Raw genomic sequence first — 23,558 nt, 5'->3', positions numbered from 1 at the left:
GTCATCACACACACAGGAGAGCACATCCAGCCCCAATTTACTGCAGTCAGTAATGTGAGATAGTTGTACACTAGGTTTTCATGGCAAATCTCAGCAGATGCTCCCCCTAGTGTTTAAAAGTGGAAATTTCAAACCTTTTTAAATCATTTTTCCTATTTTAATTCATTAAAAACAAATGATAATATTTTTTAAAAACATTCAACCATTAATATTTTACATTTTTTCAATTGTTGAAAAAAATGTTTTTGATAGCACCTTCCCTTTAAAGGATGTACTAATATAGTGTGTGGAGTGATAGTCAGCCTGTAACCACTTCTTGTTTGTTCTTGCAGACAAATCAAGCCAGGTTTTTCCATTTGAAGATACTGAAAGATCACCTGTCTTCTAACACTAGAAGAAAGACCCCTTACATTACAACTAATTATTTTCCCTGACCCCACAATATTTAATGTATTAGATATGTCGTTTCCATATTACAAACTTGTCGACAATATAAAACATACCCAAAAAAATAAAAAAGAACTCCACCGATAAAACCCCAACCATAATAGGCAGATATAAAACACCTTTCTCCGGGTGAGAGACTGGGTGGAGTATTTCCATAGCTGTCGCTTTAAAGTAGAAAAAATGGCGGCTCAGTCACTGCTGAACATATAGGAGAATCTCGCCTAGAATTTAAGTCTCCTTGGGGGATAATTCAACCCCAATTAGACATAAGGACTGTAATATAATCATAATAGAACCCGAAGAAAAAACAACATTTGTAAAGAACTGTCCAACAATCAGGGACACACTTCTTCCCATATACTCACGGATCACTGTGTTTTTGAAGAACTAGCGTTTGTACCACAGGATTTTCAACTTGTAAGATCCTGAATGTGATCCCGGTGTATTTCATATTTGATCCTGTCATTCATATCCAGCCAGTGAAGGGCTTATGAATCTTGTAAAAAGTGCACAGTACCTCGGGCTACCACCCTTAACGTGGCAGGGTATATCATTGAATGTCAGGATCTGGAGAAATTTGTGGATACTTCCCGCGCTGCTGGTTCATTGAAGACGTCAATTCAGAAAGGTTTATTAAATTACTGTTTTTATTCGAGGAGTTTCAAAGTGACAAGCACTTCTTCTTCTTCAGGAAACAACCACATACAGACAAAATCGTCCAAGACAGTTTAAAAGCCGGAGTTTAGAATTAAGGCACCAAATCAACACATGACTGACTGGTGTCAAAGTTCACTAGATTGGCACACGATTACATCGGAAAATAACAAAACTGCGTGCATTTCAATTATACAAAGAAATTCCTCCTAAAAAATGTATCACAATTCATATACTATGAAGTTATTTGACATTATTTAATTATTGTATATATACAGGTTCAAATGTTCTCTAAAATAAATGTATGTATTCACTTATTCTAAAAGCAGGAGATGGGCTAGAACCTATGTCTCTATAAGGAAAACCACCGTGTCCTGTGTTCTTTACTCGATAAGCTGCTATGTGGATTTAGGAATTAACAAAAGAAAAGCAAATCCAAGAGTTGGGGAAAAGTCTGTAAAAAAAGTATGTAAAAAAATTCTTGTTTTATTTTATTTAATGTCTTTTTGATGAGCTCAAATGCTTTTATCTGAATTCCTCTAAATGTTCTTTTAGTTTATTATATTTGTTACAGTCCGTTTGTCGTGTTTCATAAGTCAGAATATTATTTTGTGTCATTCTACTGATATCAGGGTGTTTTATCAATTCCTGTATAATTTTATTAGAGGGAAAATAAATATTATAAATTATTTCCACGCTTCTTTAATTAATGTGTTTCTGATACAATGTGATGATAAAATATTGGGGGAGAGCGTGGTCTACCTCTGTGTGTGAATACGACCGCTGGAGTAAATATACGGCTATGTGCGTAACCTGGAAGGATTTCATCTGCTGAGGAGTCACCTAGGTCAGCAGTGACGTCACCTGGGAATCAGGTCAGGGAGCGGATTCTTTTTACTACAAGCCTTCCTTATCAGGGGCTGTAGGGAAATAGAGGACAGGGGAGGGGAGGACATCGGGGGGGATCCCGTGCTTGCTACATGGATTCTCTTGGAATGTAAAAAGGTAGTGACCCGAATTATAATGAGAGGAGTTTTACACTCTACTGAGAAAAAAAGAGAACAACTTAATGGGAGATCTACATGCTTGATGTTCCGGGAGGTTGATAAAATGGTGACATCTAAAAAATATACATAAGATAATAAAAGATTATCATTCTACCATAGTTATATATTTTAATAAATCATAGGAAATATATATATAAGAACTAAAGATTAAAATCTGAAAGGTCGAGGGTTTTATCTAAAATAATTAATTTACATCAATTGGTTAATAAAACCATGTCACAGATCATGGATAATATTGTTGGAGATATTAATAGATAGTACAATAAAATATTTTATAAAAGATCATCTAAATTATTACAATTAATACTAATGTTAAAGGAGCTTCCACATCAGGCTTTCTATCTCCAAAATGACCATATATGTAGATTTCTTAACATCTAAAGGAACACTTCAGACATTCCATCTAATCCATGGGGTTTCAAGCTGTTCAGTCTCTATATCCAGGAAATCTCCTTCTTGTTCAGTTTCTGAATGCGGTTCGGCCTATTACCAGGAATATATTCAATTAGACAAATTTTCAATTTTTTATACTCTTTATTGTGCTCTATTGTGTTGAGACCCACAAAGTGTATTATTTCACCTTACATAAGCTTGTTTAGATCAAAAGATGGCTGCCATTTCCTGTTTCATCACACCATGCTCTGTTCTGGGAGGAAGCTGCATTCCATAGAAGGACTAACCAACCACAGAGCGACACATCGCATAGTTCATGCCTCCTGATGACCTCATGGACCACACCCCCTGATGACCTCATGGACCATGCCCCCTGATGACCTCATGGATCACACCCCCTGATGACCTCATGGAACAACCCACCCTGATGACCTCATGGACTACGCCTCCTGATGACCTCATGGACTACGCCCCCTGATGACCTCATGGATCTGCCCATGGAATAACCAATGAATACATCTGGTTACTCTCATTCTAGGGTTAACCGAGCCCCTGTTTACAGGTTATAAGTGTCTATGTTGGAGTTGAATAAAGGACACTTGGAGCTGTGCCATAGCTGTTCAAGGAGAGCTTACATCCGACTGTGTGTGTCTGATGTTATTCTTTCTTGCATGCACTTGATCATATCCATTAGGCCAGGAGCAGGCAACTAGTGAACATACCAAAGTGTTCACCCTAACATTTTTACAGTGTCGAGATAAACCATGTTTAAGGAATCCCCCTACGGATATTGTATCTATGTGAATTAATTCTGTTGTGGAGCGGCTGAGTCGTTCTACCCACATATTGTTCATTACATATACATTGGATAATAAATCACAAAGTCCATGTTAGATGTTGCTTAACTGAAAAGCTCTCTCCAGTAGATGAGGAGGAAAAACTATCGACACCGTGACCTATAGATAAACAACACAAACAATTCCTTCATCCACATTTGTATATGCCATTTGATTTATCTGATTAGGTATACTGTATGATTTGAGGCGGCGAGGGGCCAAAATATTCCTTATTGTAGGAGCTCTACGAAAAGTGATTATGGGGTTTCTAGGTAGAGATTTTCCAAGAATAGGATCACTTTGTAATATGTGCCAATATTTATGAAAAATTTGGCTTATTTCTTTATGGCAGGAATTAAACTGGGTGATAAAATTGAATTCATATCCATTTACAGACTGATTTTTTATTTCCTAGTAGTGTTTTCTGATCATATTTCATTGAATTAGAATACGCTCGTTTGATTAATCCATTTGGGTATCTCTGAGCTTCAGATCTCTCTTCCAAGATCTTGGCTTGTGTTATAAAATCAATGTCAAGACTACAATTCTTCCGAATTCTTTTGAATTGATTTTGTGGGATGTTATCCAGCCACTTCACATAATGTCCGCTCTTATAATGGTGGTAACTATTTGTGTCAACTTTTTAAAAAAAGGTTTTCGTACATATGGAATATCCCTTAATAAACACATTTATATCCAAAAAATTTATATTTACAAAATCATAGAGGGGTGAGAAGGAAATACCCCAATTATTAGAGTTTGTGTCGCTAATAAAGGAATGCATGTTATTGTTACAATTGTCCCATATAAAGAACACGTCATCAATGAAGCTTTTACATAAAGTTAAAAACAAGCAGCATAGCCAGAACAATAAACAGAATTTTTGAAAAAATTCCAAAGTAAAATGAGAAAATAGCAAAAGGCAATGGTACTCACCAGCCAAGATTACAAGAAAAATGCACGCCAGGCCGCAGCCGGCCCCCTTTTGTTGGAAGGAGGTAACACTGGTGCAGAATGCTGATGAACAATCACTCTCATCCACTCTCACTGGAGGAGCGACTGCCTAGCACTAAAACTGCACACAGATGAAACTTGCAGTAGGGTGCAATTCACACACACGCGGCACCGTGCTTAGTCAGCATCCTATTACACGCCCCTACTATTCGATTAGGCGGGATGCCCGGCACCCTATCCGTGCATCGCAGAGGTGCAAAGCCCCAACTCACAAGGTCACCATTAATGGGCCTGGCTGCGCCCTGACAGATAAAAAAGTGCAATAATATCATATGAGGTATTAGTTAATATTTTGGCCAAAATACAGTACAGACCAAAAGTTTGGACACACCTTCTCATTTAAAGATTTTTCTGTATTTTCATGACTATGGCAACAAGGGCTAAGCATCTCTGGGAACTCCTTCAAGATTGTTGGAAGACCATTTCCGGTGACTACCTCTTGAAGCTCATCAAGAGAATGCCAAGAGTGTGCAAAGCAGTCATCAAAGCAAAAGGTGGCTACTTTGAAGAACCTAGAATATAAGACATATTTTCAGTTGTTTCACACTTTTTTGTTAAGTAAATAATTCCACATGTGTTAATTCATAGTTTTGATGCCTTCAGTGTGAATGTACAATTTTCATAGTCATGAAAATACAGAAAAATCTTTAAATGAGGTGTGTCCAAACTTTTGGTCTGTACTGTACGTAAGCTCGCAACCCATCGTCAAGGGTCCTCATGATTTTGCGAATCCCTACTCTATCATTAAAAACAAACTGCATAGCCAGAATAATAAGCAGAATTATTTTTGCACTTTTTTTTAATCCAATTTCAATAGGGATTTCACGTATTTTACTTCAAACTAGGAAACATATTGCATCCAAATGGATTAACCCCTCACCCCCAGAAATTAGTGAACTCAAAAATAGGATAACTAATATCAGATTAGAAAAAGAGGTATATAAAAAATGAAACTCAGTGAATAAATTTGAGAAAATATGAGACTTATGGTTGGATACACCTGGAATGCCATCAAGGGGGTTATTGCTGGAGAGACAATTTGACTTATGGAGGAAGGGAGGCATTGACAAGGTCTAATGTTTCATTGTGTATTGGAATTCCTTAACATGTGGTCTGGGTAATATAGCACACCTATATGTGTATAGGATTATAATGTTTATTACAGTATTATGCTTATATAAGAGATTTCAAGAATGTGGAATGTTAATTGTAAGATATAGTAACTGCAAGTTATCAGACGGTAATGGGCAAGCTGAAAGGATATATCGGAGAGATGCATGTATGTTATTTTATTATTGTATGTACTGGTTTCTTGTTTTGTAAAAAAAAAATAATGAGAAAAATGATTTGGATTAAAAAAAAAAAGAATAGGAAAAAGGCTTCTACCTTGTGTGGATTCTCTCGTGCTTAATTAAAGCTGATCTCCGGTTAAAACATTTCCCACATTCTGAACATAAAAAAGGCTTCTCCCCTGTGTGAGTTCTCTGGTGGTGAACCAAAGCTGGTTTATTGTTAAAACATTTCCCACATTCTGAACATGAAAAAGGCTTCTCCCCTGTGTGAATTCTCTGGTGGTTAACCAAAGCTGGTTTAAGGTTAAAACATTTCCCACATTCAGAACATGAAAATGGCTTCTCCCCTGTGTGAATTCTCTGGTGATTAACAAGATCTGATTTCTGGTTAAAACATTTCCCACATTCTGAACATGAAAAAGGCTTCTCCCCTGTGTGACTTCTCTGGTGCTTAACCAAAGCTGATTTATGGTAAAAACATTTCCCACATTCTGAACATGAAAAAGGCTTCTCCCCTGTGTGAGTTCTCTGGTGTATAACAAAATATGATTTCTGGTTAAAACATTTCCCACATTCTGAACAGGAAAAAGGCTTCTCCCCTGTGTGAATTATCTGATGTCTAACAAGATCGAATTTCCGGTTAAAACATTTCCCACATTCTGAACATGAAAAAGGCTTCTCCCCTGTGTGGGTTCTCTGGTGAATAACCAAAGCTGATTTATAGTTAAAACATCTCCCACATTTGGAACAAGAAAATCTATTGTCCACTGTGTGTAATTTTTGACTTACAGACTTTTTGAGGGTAAAACTATTTCCATTTTCTGGCAGTGAAAATGTCTTCTTTGCTTTAGGAGCAGTTCGTTTTTCAATCCTTATTTTTTTATTTTGACTTTCCTTAGTAGTCGGTAATGAATCAGAAGACAGGACCTGTTTCATAGGATCAGATGACAGATCTTTGCAGTGAAGGGATGATGGGATATCTGGAGTAATGGAATTCACTTCAATTGTATCCTGTGGGGTCTCAAGATCATCTGATATAAAAATGTCCTGTCCCTCTGATCTCCTGGTAGAGTCATCTGCCAAGAAAAAAAACAATTATTAATTTTGAATAAAACATCCTTGAAATTTATATTTTTGAACATTTCTACTTAAAATGTCTGCAGAAATGACAACTTATTGACAGAATGACAGTGAATGACAATTCACAGTCTAATAGAAAACTTCATAGGATGAACCATTGGATCGTGATCTTCAACTGTTTGTTCATTCTGCCTCCAAAATATGGAATAAGAAGCCACCAAACAATGTTATGTAGATGAAAATGATACCAATAAAAACTTCTACTCATCCATAAACCAATCCAGCAATATCCACTCTCCCAAAGTCAGATCTCCCCCTCTCTTCTGAGTCTTGCAGTGCGCCCAAACCACATTTATCATCCATGTATGTGGCATTACTATAGTGAGAAGAACCCTCTTCATTTACGGTGTGTGTCTCCTGGAGCACAATCTGGGCACTACGTGTTGGGGAATAAAATGGCCAATGTGCAATTTTTACTCTCCAACATCGACTGCGAGCTAATGTCCAGAAAGTGGCCGTGGAGTCAAAATAGTCACTACTCCTATAGATTAATTCCTGACCAGAAGAGTAGAGAAAGTATTAGTGCCCCCATTTCAGGAGAGATTGTGCAGGAACCTGAATTCCTTAGGATTAAAAACATAATGTAATTTATGACGTGGAGTGAATCCATGAAACCAGGGGTCGAGCCATGCCACCACATCTCCTGCCGGTGTGAATAGATGTATATTACAGCCATCAGCCACGCACAGCTTAGAGACATATCATGGCACAGGTGTAATGTTATTTATGTAGTTTATCGCAATCCTGTTTGAAGATAGTTTGAAAAGTCAGGATAAAGGGAAACTCTGTTGTTATTGTATAGAAATTCACACTTGGCCTCACTGCACATTTAATGTTGTCGATTATAAAAGTTAAGTTTGGTCAGATAGACTGGACCTGGTCTTGTAGGGACCATATGAGAACATTCAGCAGCACAGAAGGGAGAGAAGGTAGATTCATCCAATAAGATATCAGGGATCTAGGAAGCCAACAGCATCATTACCCTCCGCTTTCTCTTACAGTCCCATCAGAATATTTTTCTTCAAGTGATTTTCTCACTTGTCAGCACACTCTACGTACGCTGTCATTTGGCTTTGTAGCTTACAGATCTGGGCAGGTAACGGTCAGCGTCTACTAATCCCAGGGGGCAGGTGGATCCTCCAGGTTGTAAGTTCTACAGAAAAAGGCTTTTACAATTACACAAAGTAATGTGAACATTTTTGGGTGGAGGAAAATGTTGTGGTCTAGAGGGAAAATGGTGATCACGCGATTGTGATACGGCCGGACTACACCACCGATAAAGCAGCCACAGCCGGTGACTGAGAAGAATCTGTGACTTCTCTGCATTTAGTGGTCACTACTCACCTGGGTAGTCATATGTAGGAATCTCCTCCTTACACCAATCATCACCCCTCACATATGTCTCTGTAGTATTAATATGGGTCAGATCTTCACCCTGAAACAAATATTGTAAAAGTCACAGACAGATGGAGAAGTCCCATCTATGATCGGCTCTAATCCTGCCATCTCCACCGTTCTCATTACATAAGTATAAAACATATAATACTGGTGGATAAAACAAGACTGAGCACAAGACCTTCACAGCCGTCTACACATCAAATAGGAGATCTCATCACACCTTCTCTCCATCTACCTGATGATCCTGAGGAACATTGGGATCTTCTTGTTTACAGTCCTGTGGAAGAAGAGGACGGGGACATCTCTCTGGTGTTGTCCTCTTACTGGATAGATCTGGAGGAAACACATATAGGGACTGAATTCATTCTTTACATACAGATAATTATAGGCCGGGTGTATTTAGTCCTGTCTATTACCTGGTGATGTGAGGGGCTGGGGAACCTCCATCATGATGTCCTTGTACAGATCTTTGCGTCCTTCTAAATACTCCCACTCCTCCATGGAGAAATAGACAGCGACATCCTGACACCTTATAGGAACCTGACACATACAATGATACCGTCATCCCCCCGATCCCTCCATAGCGTTACTGTATAATGTCCCAGCATTCCCAGCAGTGTCACCTCTCCAGTCAGCAGCTCAATCATCTTGTAGGTGAGTTCTAGGATTTTCTGGTCATTGATGTCCTCATGTATCAGTGGATGAAGTGGAGGCCCTGTGATTGGGCTCAGGGGTCTTCCCCATCCCTCAGACACAGGGTCCTGACAGCGCTCACTAGAAGTCTTCTTCACTACTGTGTAATCCTGGTTATGGAGAGACACATTAATACATCTCACTACAGACATTTCCAGAGTCCTCACCTCTCCAGTTCTGTCCATCTGTTATTCCCATAGATAATGATGTAATGTGACGTCATCAGAATCTCTCACCTCTCCAGTAAGCCGGAAGAGGATCTCTAGGGTGAGGTGTAATATCCTCTCCGCCATCTTGTCTCTGTCCATGTCCATCCTTGATAGGTGATTCAGAAAAATTCTCTTAATATAGAAGATCTTCACTGAGAGGATCTGATATTGTAGAGACCTGAATGAGAAGAAGATGAGCCGATGTAACATCATAAAGAATTCTGTGTAATAATACAATTACTGGAGACAATAAGGGAAATATATCAGGAGAGAGAATGTGTAGATGTTGTGTTCTCTAGTTTTTTATGGACTGGAACATAAGTTGAATTGCTGACTTAGACATCTCCTCCATACTTCCAATCACTGGCTAAGTTGGCCACTGCTTCAGTAAGAATCACCCAGAAACCCAAGCAGCTATAGTATTTTTATTATCTTACAACATTCTGCTTTTGTCCCTGACGTAGTAATAAAATCTATATATTTTAGGCCACAGACAACAAGCAGTTTCTTCCTCGGAGTCGGCAGCTGAATACGTTTCTTATAGACTCATCTTCCATAACGCTAATTCTCGTCATATACATTACACATGGCATGAGAAATAACAACTTCATGATGAGGACGACATCTTCATCTTCTAATACGGCTCTAGAAACAGATATGTCCAGAGTCCGTCACTGACTACATCATCAGCGACCGTCTATATGAATGTTTCCCGTCTTCCCCAGGTTGTAATCTTTTATCACGTTAGATCTCATTTATAAGAGCGTGTTTGTAAGAACAAGACAGTTATTTGATGCTAATGTCTCCATGTACAGTGGTTTTATTCCTGGATATTATGTTTCTTTTAGCATTTTCCTGTAGACTTCCATATATTACATGAAGAACACCAAAAAAAGAAAACCAAGTGTTATACTGTATGTGGGGGGATGGTGGTAATGTGGGAACATTATACTGTATGTGGGGGGGATGGCGGTACTGTGAGAACATTATACTGTATGTGGGAAGATGGCGGTACTGTCAGAACATTATACTGTATGTGGGAAGATGGCGGTACTGTGAGAACATTATACTGTATGTGGGGGGGATGGTGGTAATATTATACTGTATGTGGGAAGATTGCGGAACTGTGGAAAAATTATATTGTATGTGGGAAGATGGCGCAACAGTGGGAACATTATACTGTATGTGGGGGGATGGCGGTATTGTGACAACATTACACTGTATGTGGGGGGGATGGCGGTACTGTGAGAACATTATACTGTATGTGGAGGGATGGCGGTACTGTGGGAACATTATACTGTATGTGGGGGGGATGGCGGTACTATGAGAACATTATACTGTATGTGGGAAGATGGCGGTACTGTGAGAACATTATACTGTATGTGGAGGGATGGCGGTACTGTGGGAACATTATACTGTATGTGGGGGGGATGGCGGTACTATGAGAACATTATACTGTATGTGGGAAGATGGCGGTACTGTGAGAACATTATACTGTATGTGGGAAGATGGCGGTACTGTGAGAACATTATACTGTATGTGGGGGGATGGCGGTACTATGAGAACATTATACTGTATGTGGGGGGATGGTGGTAATGTGGGAACATTATACTGTATGTGGGGGGATGGCGGTACTGTGAGAACATTATACGGTGTGGGGAAATAGAGGTACTATGAGAGCATTATATTGAGAGTCTTAATGACCGCAGTGGCTCCTGTGACCGACCCCTACTTCAGCTGGATGTGTGTTCCCGGACTGACATTCAGCTGAAGTGCCACAATACACGCTGCTGACCAATCAGAGGCCAGCAGATGACATCGGCATGTACGCCATTAGGGGGCGCATGGAAGTAACATCATGCTCTCCTGTCGCTTGCAGCTGATGTCAGCGGCAGCTCCAGAAAAAGACACCGCGCTGCGAGGGAGCAGAGGGAAGGCGAGTATAATGTTTTGTTTTCTTTTAATCAGCGAGTACACGGTGCCCTTTGCCATACTACTACATGTAAGAGTGTGGGCTGTGCATTATACTACATGTATGACTGTGGGCTGTGCATTATACTACATGGATGAGTATGGGCTGTGCATTATACTACATGTATGACTATGGGCTGTGCATTATACTACATGGATGACTATGGGCTGTGCATTATACTACATGTACGGTCTATGGGCTGTGCATTATACTACATGTATGACTATGGGCTGTGCATTATACTACATGGATGACTATAGCCTGTGCATTATACTACATGTATGGACTATGAGCTGTGCATTATACTACATGTATGGACTATGAGCTGTGCATTATACTACATGTACGGACCATGGGCTGTGCATTATACTACATGTACGGACTATGAGCTGTGCATTATACTACATGTACGGACTATGGGCTGTGCATTATACTGCATGTATGGACTATGGGTTGTGCATTATACAACCCCTGGCAAAAATTATGGAATCACCGGGCTCGGAGGATGTTCATTCAGTTGTTTAATGTTGTTGAAAAAAAGCAGATCACAGACATGGCACAAAACTAAAGTCATTTCAAATGGCAACTTTAGGGCTTTAAGAAACACTAAAAGAAATCAAGAAAAAAAATGTGGTACTCAGTAAAGGTAATTTTTTTCGGACCAAGGAAAGGGAAAAAATTATGGAATCACTCAATTCTGAGGAAAAAATTATGGAATCACTCTGTAAATTTTCATTTCCAAAACTAACACCTGCATCAAATTAGATCTGCTCTTTAGTTTGCATCTAAAAAGGAGTGACCACACCTTGGAGAGCTGTTGCACCAAGTGGACTGACATGAATCATGGCTCCAACACGAAAGGAGAAACAAAGGAGAGGATTATCAAACTCTTAAAAGAAGGTAAATCATCACGCAATGTTGCAAAAGATGTTGGTTGTTCACAGTCAGCTGTGTCTAAAATCTGGACCAAATACAAACAACATGGGAAGGTTATTAAAGGCAAACATACTGGTAGACCAAGGAAGACATCAAAGCATTAAAACCAGAAACTTAAAACAATATGTCTCCAAAACAGGAAATGCACAACAAAACAAATGAGGAACGAATGGGAGGAAACTGGAGTCAATGTCTGTGACCGAACTGTAAGAAACCGCCTAAAGGAAATGGGATTTACATACAGAAAAGCTAAACAAAAGCCATCATTAACACCTAAACAGAAAAAAACAAGGTTACAATAGGCTAAGGAAAAGCAATCATGGACTGTGGATGACTGGATGAAAGTCATATTCAGTGATGAATCGCGAATCTTCATTGGGCAAGGTGATGATGCTGGAACTTTTGTTTGGTGCCGTTCCAATGAGATTTATAAAGATGACTGCATGAAGAGAACATGCAAATTTCCACAGTCATTGATGATATGGGGCTGCATGTCAGATAATGGCACTGGGGAGATGGCTATCATTGCATCTTCAATAAATGCCCAAGTTTACATTGATATTTTGGACAGTTTTCTTATCCCATCAATTGAAAGGATTTTTGGGGATGATGACATCATTTTTCAAGATAATACATCCTGCCACAGAGCAAAAACTGTGAAAACATTCCTTGAAACAAGACACATAAGGTCAATGTCAGGGCCTGCAAATAGTCCGGATCTCAATCCAATTGAAAATCTTTGGTGGAAGTTGAAGAAAATGGTCCATGACAAGGCTCCAACCTGCAAAGCTGATCTGGCAACAGTAATCAGAGAAAATTGGGAGCCAGATTGATGAAGAGTACTGTTTGTCACTCATTAAGTCCATGCCTCAGAGACTGCAAGCTGTTATTAAAACCAGAGGTGGTGCAACAAAATACTAATGATGTATTGGAGTGTTCTTTTGTGTTTTGTTTTTCATGATTCCATAATTTTTTCCTCAGAATTGAGTGATTCCATAATTTTTTCCCTCTACTTGGTCGGAAAGAAATTACCCTTACTGAGTACCACATTTTATTTCTTGATTAATTTTAGTGTTTCTTAGAACCATAAAGTTGCCATTTGAAATGACTTTAGTTTTGTGCTATGTCTGTGATCTTCTTTTTTTCAACAACTGAATGAACATCCTCCGAGCCCGGTGATTCCATAATTTTTGCCAGGGGTTGTACTACATGTACGGACTAAGGGCTGTGCATTATACTACATGTACAGACTATGGGCTGTGCATTATACTACATGGATGACTATGGGCTGTGCATTATACTGTATGGAGGATTAAGGGGAGTGCATTATACTTCTGTTATGGGGCCCCATCACTTCTATGTTCGCCCCTGGTGAGTGTAATAGTTTATCTTTTTCAATACACTAAAGAACAGAGGCAGAACGGGGGACATATATTAGGTTGAGGCCCAGGATAAGGGACATACATATACAGGGGGTACGGAAAGTATTCCCTTTAAATTTTTCACTCTTTTTTTTTTTTTTACATCATTTTTATTTGATTTTTCAAAACATAAATACATAACTGTAGTATGAACATGAAAAATGGCTATTTTATATTTCAGATTTGAAATAAAATAGGAACCAAACATGTCAGCATTTGTAGGTATCTTACCTCAGTAGACTAGGGGTCATTAGTCCAGACATACTAAAACATAGCATTAGTTTAAGTTTACTAACAGTCTGAGGTTTAATCTTTATTACTGAAGGGAATTAGCCTTTTGTATATGCCATGAGAGATCCGATGTAGAACCAGAGACAGACGATTGCACAATATTGTAAATAAGACTACAGGCATATGGCTTAAGATGGAGAAGCTTATTGTAGTACAAAAAATATAAGTGGCTATCTGAAGCCCATTATGATGTATCCAACCATTAATATTCTGATTATATATTCTGTGTTAAGGTATACTTTATCTGTAACTGTATCTCACTGATACATAGCTTCTTAACACAATATACTGTCTGGGAAGAAAACCTTGCTCTGATTTATAACCCGGTGTAGGATTTACTCTTATCATATGTAAACATTATGACAGAAGTAGAATGGTCCGTGAACAGGTCTCATCCGGCATTGCTTATCTGTGATAGCTGGCCACTGTCACGGGATTGGAATGTTGGACAACAACCTATGAACTTTCATGCTTACGTAATATTAGGTTGGGTAAGCCTTTTTCTAAAGTGTATAAAGCTGTTGAAGAATTCAGTTATGGCAGAAGCATTGTGGACCTGAAATGTAGAAATTTTTGCAAATTTTTTAAAAAGAAAAACTGAAATATCACATGGTCATAAGTATTCAGACCCTTTGCTCAGTATTGAGGAGAAGCCCCCTTTTGAGCTAGTATAGCCATGAGTCTTCTTGGGAATGATGCAACAAGTTTTTCACACCTGGATTTGGGGATCCTCTGCCATTCTTCCTTGCAGATCCTCTCCAGTTCCGTCAGGTTGGATGGTGAACGTTAGTGGACAGCCATTTTCAGATCTCTTCAGAGAAGCTCAATTGGGTTTAGGTCAGGGCTCTGGCTGGGCCAGTCAAGAATGGTCACAGAGTTGTTCTGAAGCCACTCCTTTGTTATTTTAGCTGTGTGCTTAGGGTCATTGTCTTGTTGGAAGGTGAACCTTCGGCCAAGTCTGAGGTCCAGAGCACTCTGGAAGAGGTTTTAATCCAGGATATCTCTGTACTTGTCTGCATTCACGTTTCCTTCAATTGCAACCAGTGCCACCACCATGTTTCACTGTTGTGATTGTATTGGGCAGGTGATGAGCAGTGCCTGGTTTTCTCCACACATACCGCTTAGAATTATCACCAAAGAGTTGTATCTTCATCTCATCAGACTAGAGAATCTTATTTCTCACAGTCTGGGAGTCCTTCATGTGTTTTTGAGCAAACTCTGTGCAGTCTTTCATATGTCTTGCACTGAGGAGAGTCTTCTGTCGGGCCACTCTGCCATAAAAGCCCGACTGGTGGAGGGCTGCAGTGATAGTTGACTTTGTGGAACTTTCTCCCATCTCCCTACTGCATTTCTGGAGCTCAGCCACAGTGATCTTGAGGTTCTTCTTTACTTCTCTCACAAAGGCTCTTCTCCCACGATTGCTCAGTTTGGCTGGATGGCCAGGTCTTGGAAGATTTCTGGAAGATTTCTGGTGGTCTCAAACTTCTTCCATTTAAGGATTATGGAGGCCACTGTGCTCTTAGGAAACTTAAGTAATGCAGAAATTCTTTTGTAACCTTGGTCAGATCTGTGCCTTGCCACAATTCTGTCTCTGAGCTCCTTGGGCAGTTCCTTTGAGCTCATGAGCCTCATTTGGTCTGACATGCCTTGCCAAATCAAGTCCTATCAGTTTAATTAAAACAGCTGGACTCCAATAAAGGAGTAGAACCATCTCAAGGAGGATCACAAGGAAATGGACAGCATGTGACTTAAATATGAGTGTCTGAGCAAAGGGTCTGAATACTTATGACCATGTGATATTTCAGTTTTTCTTTTTAATAAATTTGCAAAAATATCTACATTTCTGTATTTTTTTTAGTCAAGATGGGGTGCAGAGTGTACTTTAATGAGAAAAAAATGAATTTTTTAGAATTTACCAAATGGCTGCAATGAAACAAAGCGTGAAAAATGTAAAGGGGTCTGAATACTTTCCGTACCCACTGTATATATCAGGATGGGGGGTGGTCGAAATCTCGCAACGGGTCCCATCAGACCCTAGTTATGCCTCTGATTGTACTGTGTGGGGGGATGACGGTACTATGGGAACATTACACTGTGTGGGGCATCATACATCCTGCATAAGGGGCATAACACGTCCTGCATAAGGGGCATAATAGGGGCATTACACTGTGTGGAGGCATCATAGATCCTGCATAAGGGGCATAATGGAGGCATTACACTGTGTGGGGGCATCATACATACTGCATAAGGGGCATAATGGGGGCATTGCAATGTGGGGGCATCATACATACTGCATAAGGGGCATAATGGGGGCATTACACTGTGTGGGGCATCATACATCCTGCATAAGGGGCATAATGGGGGCATTACACTGTGTGAGGGCATCATACATCCTGCATAAGGGGCATAATGGGGGCATTACACTGTGTGGGGGCATCATACATCCTGCATAAGGGGCATAATGGGGGCATTACACTGTGTGGGGGCATCATACATACTGCATAAGGGGAATAATGGGGGCATTACACTGTGTGGGGGCATCATACATACTGCATAAGGGGCATAATGGGGGCATTACACTGTGTGGGGGCATCATACATACTGCATAAGGGGCATAATGGGGGCATTACACTGTGTGGGGGCATCATATATCCTGCACAAGGGGCATAATGGGGGCATTACACTGTGTGGAGGCATCATACATACTGCATAAGGGGCATTACACTGTGTGGGGGCATCATATATCCTGCACAAGGGGCATAATGGGGGCATTACACTGTGTGGGGGCATCATACATACTGCATAAGGGGCATAATGGGGGCATTGCAATGTGGGGGCATCATACATACTGTATAAGGGGCATAATGGGGGCATTACACTGTGTGGAGGCATCATACATCCTGCATAAGGGGCATAATGGAGGCATTACACTGTGTGGGGGCATCATACATACTGCATAAGGGGCATAATGGGGGCATTGCCATGTGGGGGTATCATACATACTGCATAAGGGGCATAATGGGAGCATTACACTGTGTGGGGCATCATACATACTGCATAAGGGGCATAATGGGGGCATTACACTGTGTGGGGCATCATACATACTGCATAAGGGGCATAATGGGGGCATTACACTGTGTGGGGCATCATACATACTGCATAAGGGGCATAATGGGGGCATTACACTGTGTGGGGGCATCATACATCCTGCATAAGGGGCATAAGGGGGGCATTACACTGTGTGGGGCCATCATACATACTGCATAAGGGGCATAATGGGGGGCATTACACTGTGTGGGGGCATCATACATACTGCATAAGGGGCATAATGGGGGCATTACACTGTGTGGGGCATCATACATACTGCATAAGGGGCATAATGGGGGCATTACACCGTGTGGGGGCATCATACATACTGCATAAGGGGCATAATGGGGGCATTACACTGTGTGGGGGCATCATACATACTGCATAAGGGGCATAATGGAGGCATTACACTGTGTGGGGGCATCACACATCCTGCATAAGGGGCATAATGGGAGCATTACACTGTGTGGGGCCATCATACATACTGCATAAGGGGCATAATGGGGGCATTACACTGTGTGGGGCCATCATACATACTGCATAAGGGGCATAATGGGGGCATTACACTGTGGGGGGCATCATACATCCTGCATAGGGGTAATAATGGGGGCTTTACACTGTGTGGGGGCATCATACATCCTGCATAAGGGGCATAATGGGGGCATTACACTGTGTGGGGGCATCATACATCCTGCATAAGGGGCATAATGGGGGCATTACACTGTGTGGGGGCATCATACATCCTGCATAAGGGGCATAATGGAGGCATTACACTGTGTGGGGGCATCATACATCCTGCATAAGAGGCATAATGGAGGCATTACACTGTGTGGGGGCATCATACATAGTGCATAAGGGGCATAATGGGGGCATTGCAATGTGGGGGCATCATACATACTGCATAAGGGGCATAATGGGGGCATTACACTGTGTGGGGCATCATACATCCTGCATAAGGGGCATAATGGGGGCATTACACTGTGTGAGGGCATCATACATCCTGCATAAGGGGCATAATGGGGGCATTACACTGTGTGGGGGCATCATACATCCTGCATAAGGGGCATAATGGGGGCATTACACTGTGTGGGTGCATCATACATACTGCATAAGGGGAATAATGGGGGCATTACACTGTGTGGGGTCATCATACATACTGCATAAGGGGCATAATGGGGGCATTACACTGTGTGGGGCATCATACATCCTGCATAAGGGGCATAATGGGGGCATTACACTGTGTGGGGGGGCATCATACATACTGCATAAGGGGCATAATGGGGGCATTACACTGTGTGGGGGCATCATACATACTGCATAAGGGGCATAATGGGGGCATTACACTGTGTGGGGGCATCATATATCCTGCACAAGGGGCATAATGGGGGCATTACACTGTGTGGAGGCATCATACATACTGCATAAGGGGCATTACACTGTGTGGGGGCATCATATATCCTGCACAAGGGGCATAATGGGGGCATAACACTGTGTGGGGGCATCATACATACTGCATAAGGGGCATAATGGGGGCATTGCAATGTGGGGGCATCATACATACTGTATAAGGGGCATAATGGGGGCATTACACTGTGTGGAGGCATCATACATCCTGCATAAGGGGCATAATGGAGGCATTACACTGTGTGGGGGCATCATACATACTGCATAAGGGGCATAATGGGGGCATTGCCATGTGGGGGTATCATACATACTGCATAAGGGGCATAATGGGGGCATTACACTGTGTGGGGCATCATACATACTGCATAAGGGGCATAATGGGGGCATTACACTGTGTGGGGCATCATACATACTGCATAAGGGGCATAATGGGGGCATTACACTGTGTGGGGGCATCATACATCCTGCATAAGGGGCATAATGGGGGCATTACACTGTGGGGGGCATCATACATCCTGCATAAGGGGCATAATGGGGGCATTACACTGTGTGGGGGCATCATACATACTGTATAAGGGGCATAATGGGGGCATTACACTGTGTGGGGACATCATACATCCTGCATAAGGGGCATAATGGGGGCATTACACTGTGGGGGGCATCATACATACTGTATAACGGGCATAATGGGGGCATTACACTGTGTGGGGGCATCATACATACTGTATAAGGGGCATAATGGGGGCATTACACTGTGTGGGGGCATCATACATCCTGCATAAGGGGCATAATGAGGGCATTACACTGTGGGGGGCATCATACATACTGTATAACGGGCATAATGGGGGCATTGCAATGTGGGGGCATCATACATACTGCATAAGGGGCATAATGGGGGCATTACACTGTGTGGGGCATCATACATCCTGCATAAGGGGCATAATGGGGGCATTACACTGTGTGAGGGCATCATACATCCTGCATAAGGGGCATAATGGGGGCATTACACTGTGTGGGGGCATCATACATCCTGCATAAGGGGCATAATGGGGGCATTACACTGTGTGGGGGCATCATACATACTGCATAAGGGGAATAATGGGGGCATTACACTGTGTGGGGGCATCATACATACTGCATAAGGGGCATAATGGGGGCATTACACTGTGTGGGGGCATCATACATACTGCATAAGGGGCATAATGGGGGCATTACACTGTGTGGGGGCATCATATATCCTGCACAAGGGGCATAATGGGGGCATTACACTGTGTGGGGGCATCATACATACTGCATAAGGGGCATAATGGGGGCATTACACTGTGTGGGGGCATCATATATCCTGCACAAGGGGCATAATGGGGGCATTACACTGTGTGGGGGCATCATACATACTGCATAAGGGGCATAATGGGGGCATTGCAATGTGGGGGCATCATACATACTGTATAAGGGGCATAATGGGGGCATTACACTGTGTGGAGGCATCATACATCCTGCATAAGGGGCATAATGGAGGCATTACACTGTGTGGGGGCATCATACATACTGCATAAGGGGCATAATGGGGGCATTGCCATGTGGGGGTATCATACATACTGCATAAGGGGCATAATGGGGGCATTACACTGTGTGGGGCATCATACATACTGCATAAGGGGCATAATGGGGGCATTACACTGTGTGGGGAATCATACATACTGCATAAGGGGCATAATGGGGGCATTACACTGTGTGGGGCATCATACATACTGCATAAGGGGCATAATGGGGGCATTACACTGTGTGGGGGCATCATACATCCTGCATAAGGGGCATAAGGGGGGCATTACACTGTGTGGGGCCATCATACATACTGCATAAGGGGCATAATGGGGGCATTACACTGTGTGGGGGCATCATACATACTGCATAAGGGGCATAATGGGGGCATTACACTGTGTGGGGCATCATACATACTGCATAAGGGGCATAATGGGGGCATTACACCGTGTGGGGGCATCATACATACTGCATAAGGGGCATAATGGGGGCATTACACTGTGTGGGGGCATCATACATACTGCATAAGGGGCATAATGGAGGCATTACACTGTGTGGGGGCATCATACATCCTGCATAAGGGGCATAATGGGAGCATTACACTGTGTGGGGCCATCATACATACTGCATAAGGGGCATAATGGGGGCATTACACTGTGTGGGGCCATCATACATACTGCATAAGGGGCATAATGGGGGCATTACACTGTGGGGGGCATCATACATCCTGCATAGGGGTAATAATGGGGGCTTTACACTGTGTGGGGGCATCATACATCCTGCATAAGGGGCATAATGGGGGCATTACACTGTGTGGGGGCATCATACATCCTGCATAAGGGGCATAATGGGGGCATTACACTGTGTGGGGGCATCATACATCCTGCATAAGGGGCATAATGGAGGCATTACACTGTGTGGGGGCATCATACATCCTGCATAAGGGGCATAATGGAGGCATTACACTGTGTGGGGGCATCATACATAGTGCATAAGGGGCATAATGGGGGCATTGCAATGTGGGGGCATCATACATACTGCATAAGGGGCATAATGGGGGCATTACACTGTGTGGGGCATCATACATCCTGCATAAGGGGCATAATGGGGGCATTACACTGTGTGAGGGCATCATACATCCTGCATAAGGGGCATAATGGGGGCATTACACTGTGTGGGGGCATCATACATCCTGCATAAGGGGCATAATGGGGGCATTACACTGTGTGGGTGCATCATACATACTGCATAAGGGGAATAATGGGGGCATTACACTGTGTGGGGGCATCATACATACTGCATAAGGGGCATAATGGGGGCATTACACTGTGTGGGGCATCATACATCCTGCATAAGGGGCATAATGGGGGCATTACACTGTGTGGGGGGGCATCATACATACTGCATAAGGGGCATAATGGGGGCATTACACTGTGTGGGGGCATCATACATACTGCATAAGGGGCATAATGGGGGCATTACACTGTGTGGGGGCATCATATATCCTGCACAAGGGGCATAATGGGGGCATTACACTGTGTGGAGGCATCATACATACTGCATAAGGGGCATTACACTGTGTGGGGGCATCATATATCCTGCACAAGGGGCATAATGGGGGCATAACACTGTGTGGGGGCATCATACATACTGCATAAGGGGCATAATGGGGGCATTGCAATGTGGGGGCATCATACATACTGTATAAGGGGCATAATGGGGGCATTACACTGTGTGGAGGCATCATACATCCTGCATAAGGGGCATAATAGAGGCATTACACTGTGTGGGGGCATCATACATACTGCATAAGGGGCATAATGGGGGCATTGCCATGTGGGGGTATCATACATACTGCATAAGGGGCATAATGGGGGCATTACACTGTGTGGGGCATCATACATACTGCATAAGGGGCATAATGGGGGCATTACACTGTGTGGGGCATCATACATACTGCATAAGGGGCATAATGGGGGCATTACACTGTGGGGGGCATCATACATCCTGCATAAGGGGCATAATGGGGGCATTACACTGTGTGGGGGCATCATACATCCTGCATAAGGGGCATAATGGGGGCATTACACTGTGTGGGGGCATCATACATCCTGCATAAGGGGCATAATGGGGGCATTACACTGTGGGGGGCATCATACATACTGCATAAGGGGCATAATGGGGGCATTACACTGTGGGGGGCATCATACATACTGTATAACGGGCATAATGGGGGCATTACACTGTGGTGGGCATCAGACATACTGTATGATTCTTATAAAGGGGCAACAGAAGACCCCAAAAGAGCCTCCGTGCTGAAGGGGTTAATGCCCCTGCGCCCAGTAATGGGGTCTCCACATACCTCCACCTGCAGAGCCGCCACCACATATATGGTAAACGCTAGAATGTATGGGCTCCTTTCAGGTTTGACATCATTTCCGGGGGGCGTGTCCTGACTGTGCATTACCGTGAAGCTGCAGGAGGAGGTCAGTGCTGCGGGCTTGTGGTGGCTCTGGGGGCATTCTGCGGCCTCAGGGTTGAGCCTAGAATCTATGGGCTCCTGTCAGGTATATATTATTGGAGGCAGCAGAATGTATGGGCTCCTGTCAGGTATATATTATTGGAGGCAGCAGAATGTATGGGCTCCTGTCAGGTATATATTATTGGAGGCAGGAGAATCTATGGGCTCCTGTCAGGTATATATTATTGCAGGTAGCAGAATGTATGGGCTCCTGTCAGGTATATATTATTGGAGGCAGCAGAATGTATGGGCTCCTGTCAGGTATATATTATTGGAGGCAGCAGAATGTATGGGCTCCTGTCAGTTATATATTATTGGAGGCAGGAGAATCTATGGGCTCCTGTCAGGTATATATTATTGGAGGCAGCAGAATGTATGGGCTCCTGTCAGGTATATATTATTGGAGGCAGCAGAATGTATGGGCTCCTGTCAGGTATATATTATTGGAGGCAGGAGAATGTATGGGCTCCTGTCAGGTATATATTATTGGAGGCAGGAGAATCTATGGGCTCCTGTCAGGTATATATTATTGGAGGCAGGAGAATCTATGGGCTCCTGTCAGGTATATATTATTGGAGGCAGGAGAATCTATGGGCTCCTGTCAGGTATATATTATTGGAGGCAGCAGAATGTATGGGCTCCTGTCAGGTATATATTATTGGAGGCAGCAGAATGTATGGGCTCCTGTCAGGTATATATTATTGGAGGCAGCAGAATGTATGGGCTCCTGTCAGGTATATATTATTGGAGGCAGCAGAATGTATGGGCTCCTGTCAGGTATATATTATTGGAGGCAGGAGAATGTATGGGCTCCTGTCAGGTATATATTAATGGAGGCAGGAGAATGTATGGGCTCCTGTCAGGTATATATTATTGGAGGCAGCAGAATGTATGGGCTCCTGTCAGGTATATATTATTGGAGGCAGGAGAATGTATGGGCTCCTGTCAGGTATATATTATTGGAGGCAGGAGAATGTATGGGCTCCTGTCAGGTATATATTATTGGAGGCAGGAGAATGTATGGGCTCCTGTCAGGTATATATTATTGGAGGCAGCAGAATGTATGGGCTCCTGCCAGGTATATATTATTGGAGGCAGCAGAATCTATGGGCTCCTGTCAGGTATATATTATTGGAGGCAGGAGAATCTATGGGCTCCTGTCAGGTATATATTATTGGAGGCAGCAGAATCTATGGGCTCCTGTCAGGTATATATTATTGGAGGCAGCAGAATCTATGGGC

General features: G+C 42.6%; 1 protein-coding gene across 1 annotated transcript; it reads right to left on the bottom strand.

Annotated features, from left to right (window-relative positions):
* Positions 1-1,022: 1,022 nt before the first annotated feature.
* Positions 1,023-22,256, bottom strand: LOC141178755 (uncharacterized). The gene is made up of 7 exons (XM_073660602.1): positions 22,159-22,256; positions 9,171-9,321; positions 8,865-9,044; positions 8,658-8,781; positions 8,477-8,574; positions 8,188-8,278; positions 1,023-6,779 (listed from the first exon to the last, which is right to left on the bottom strand). Exons 1-7 carry the CDS (start codon positions 22,182-22,184, stop codon positions 5,794-5,796), a joined length of 1,656 nt encoding a protein of 551 aa, XP_073516703.1. The 5' UTR covers positions 22,185-22,256; the 3' UTR covers positions 1,023-5,793.
* Between the last annotated feature and the right edge of the window lie 1,302 nt (positions 22,257-23,558).

Source organism: Phyllobates terribilis, unplaced genomic scaffold (assembly GCF_046119375.1).
Source record: "Phyllobates terribilis strain yellow unplaced genomic scaffold, ASM4611937v1 Scaffold_30__1_contigs__length_15301838, whole genome shotgun sequence".
Taxonomy (NCBI): domain Eukaryota; kingdom Metazoa; phylum Chordata; class Amphibia; order Anura; family Dendrobatidae; genus Phyllobates; species Phyllobates terribilis.
Note: the sequence above shows the minus strand (reverse complement) of the source record. Positions and strands in the feature narration are given on the sequence as shown.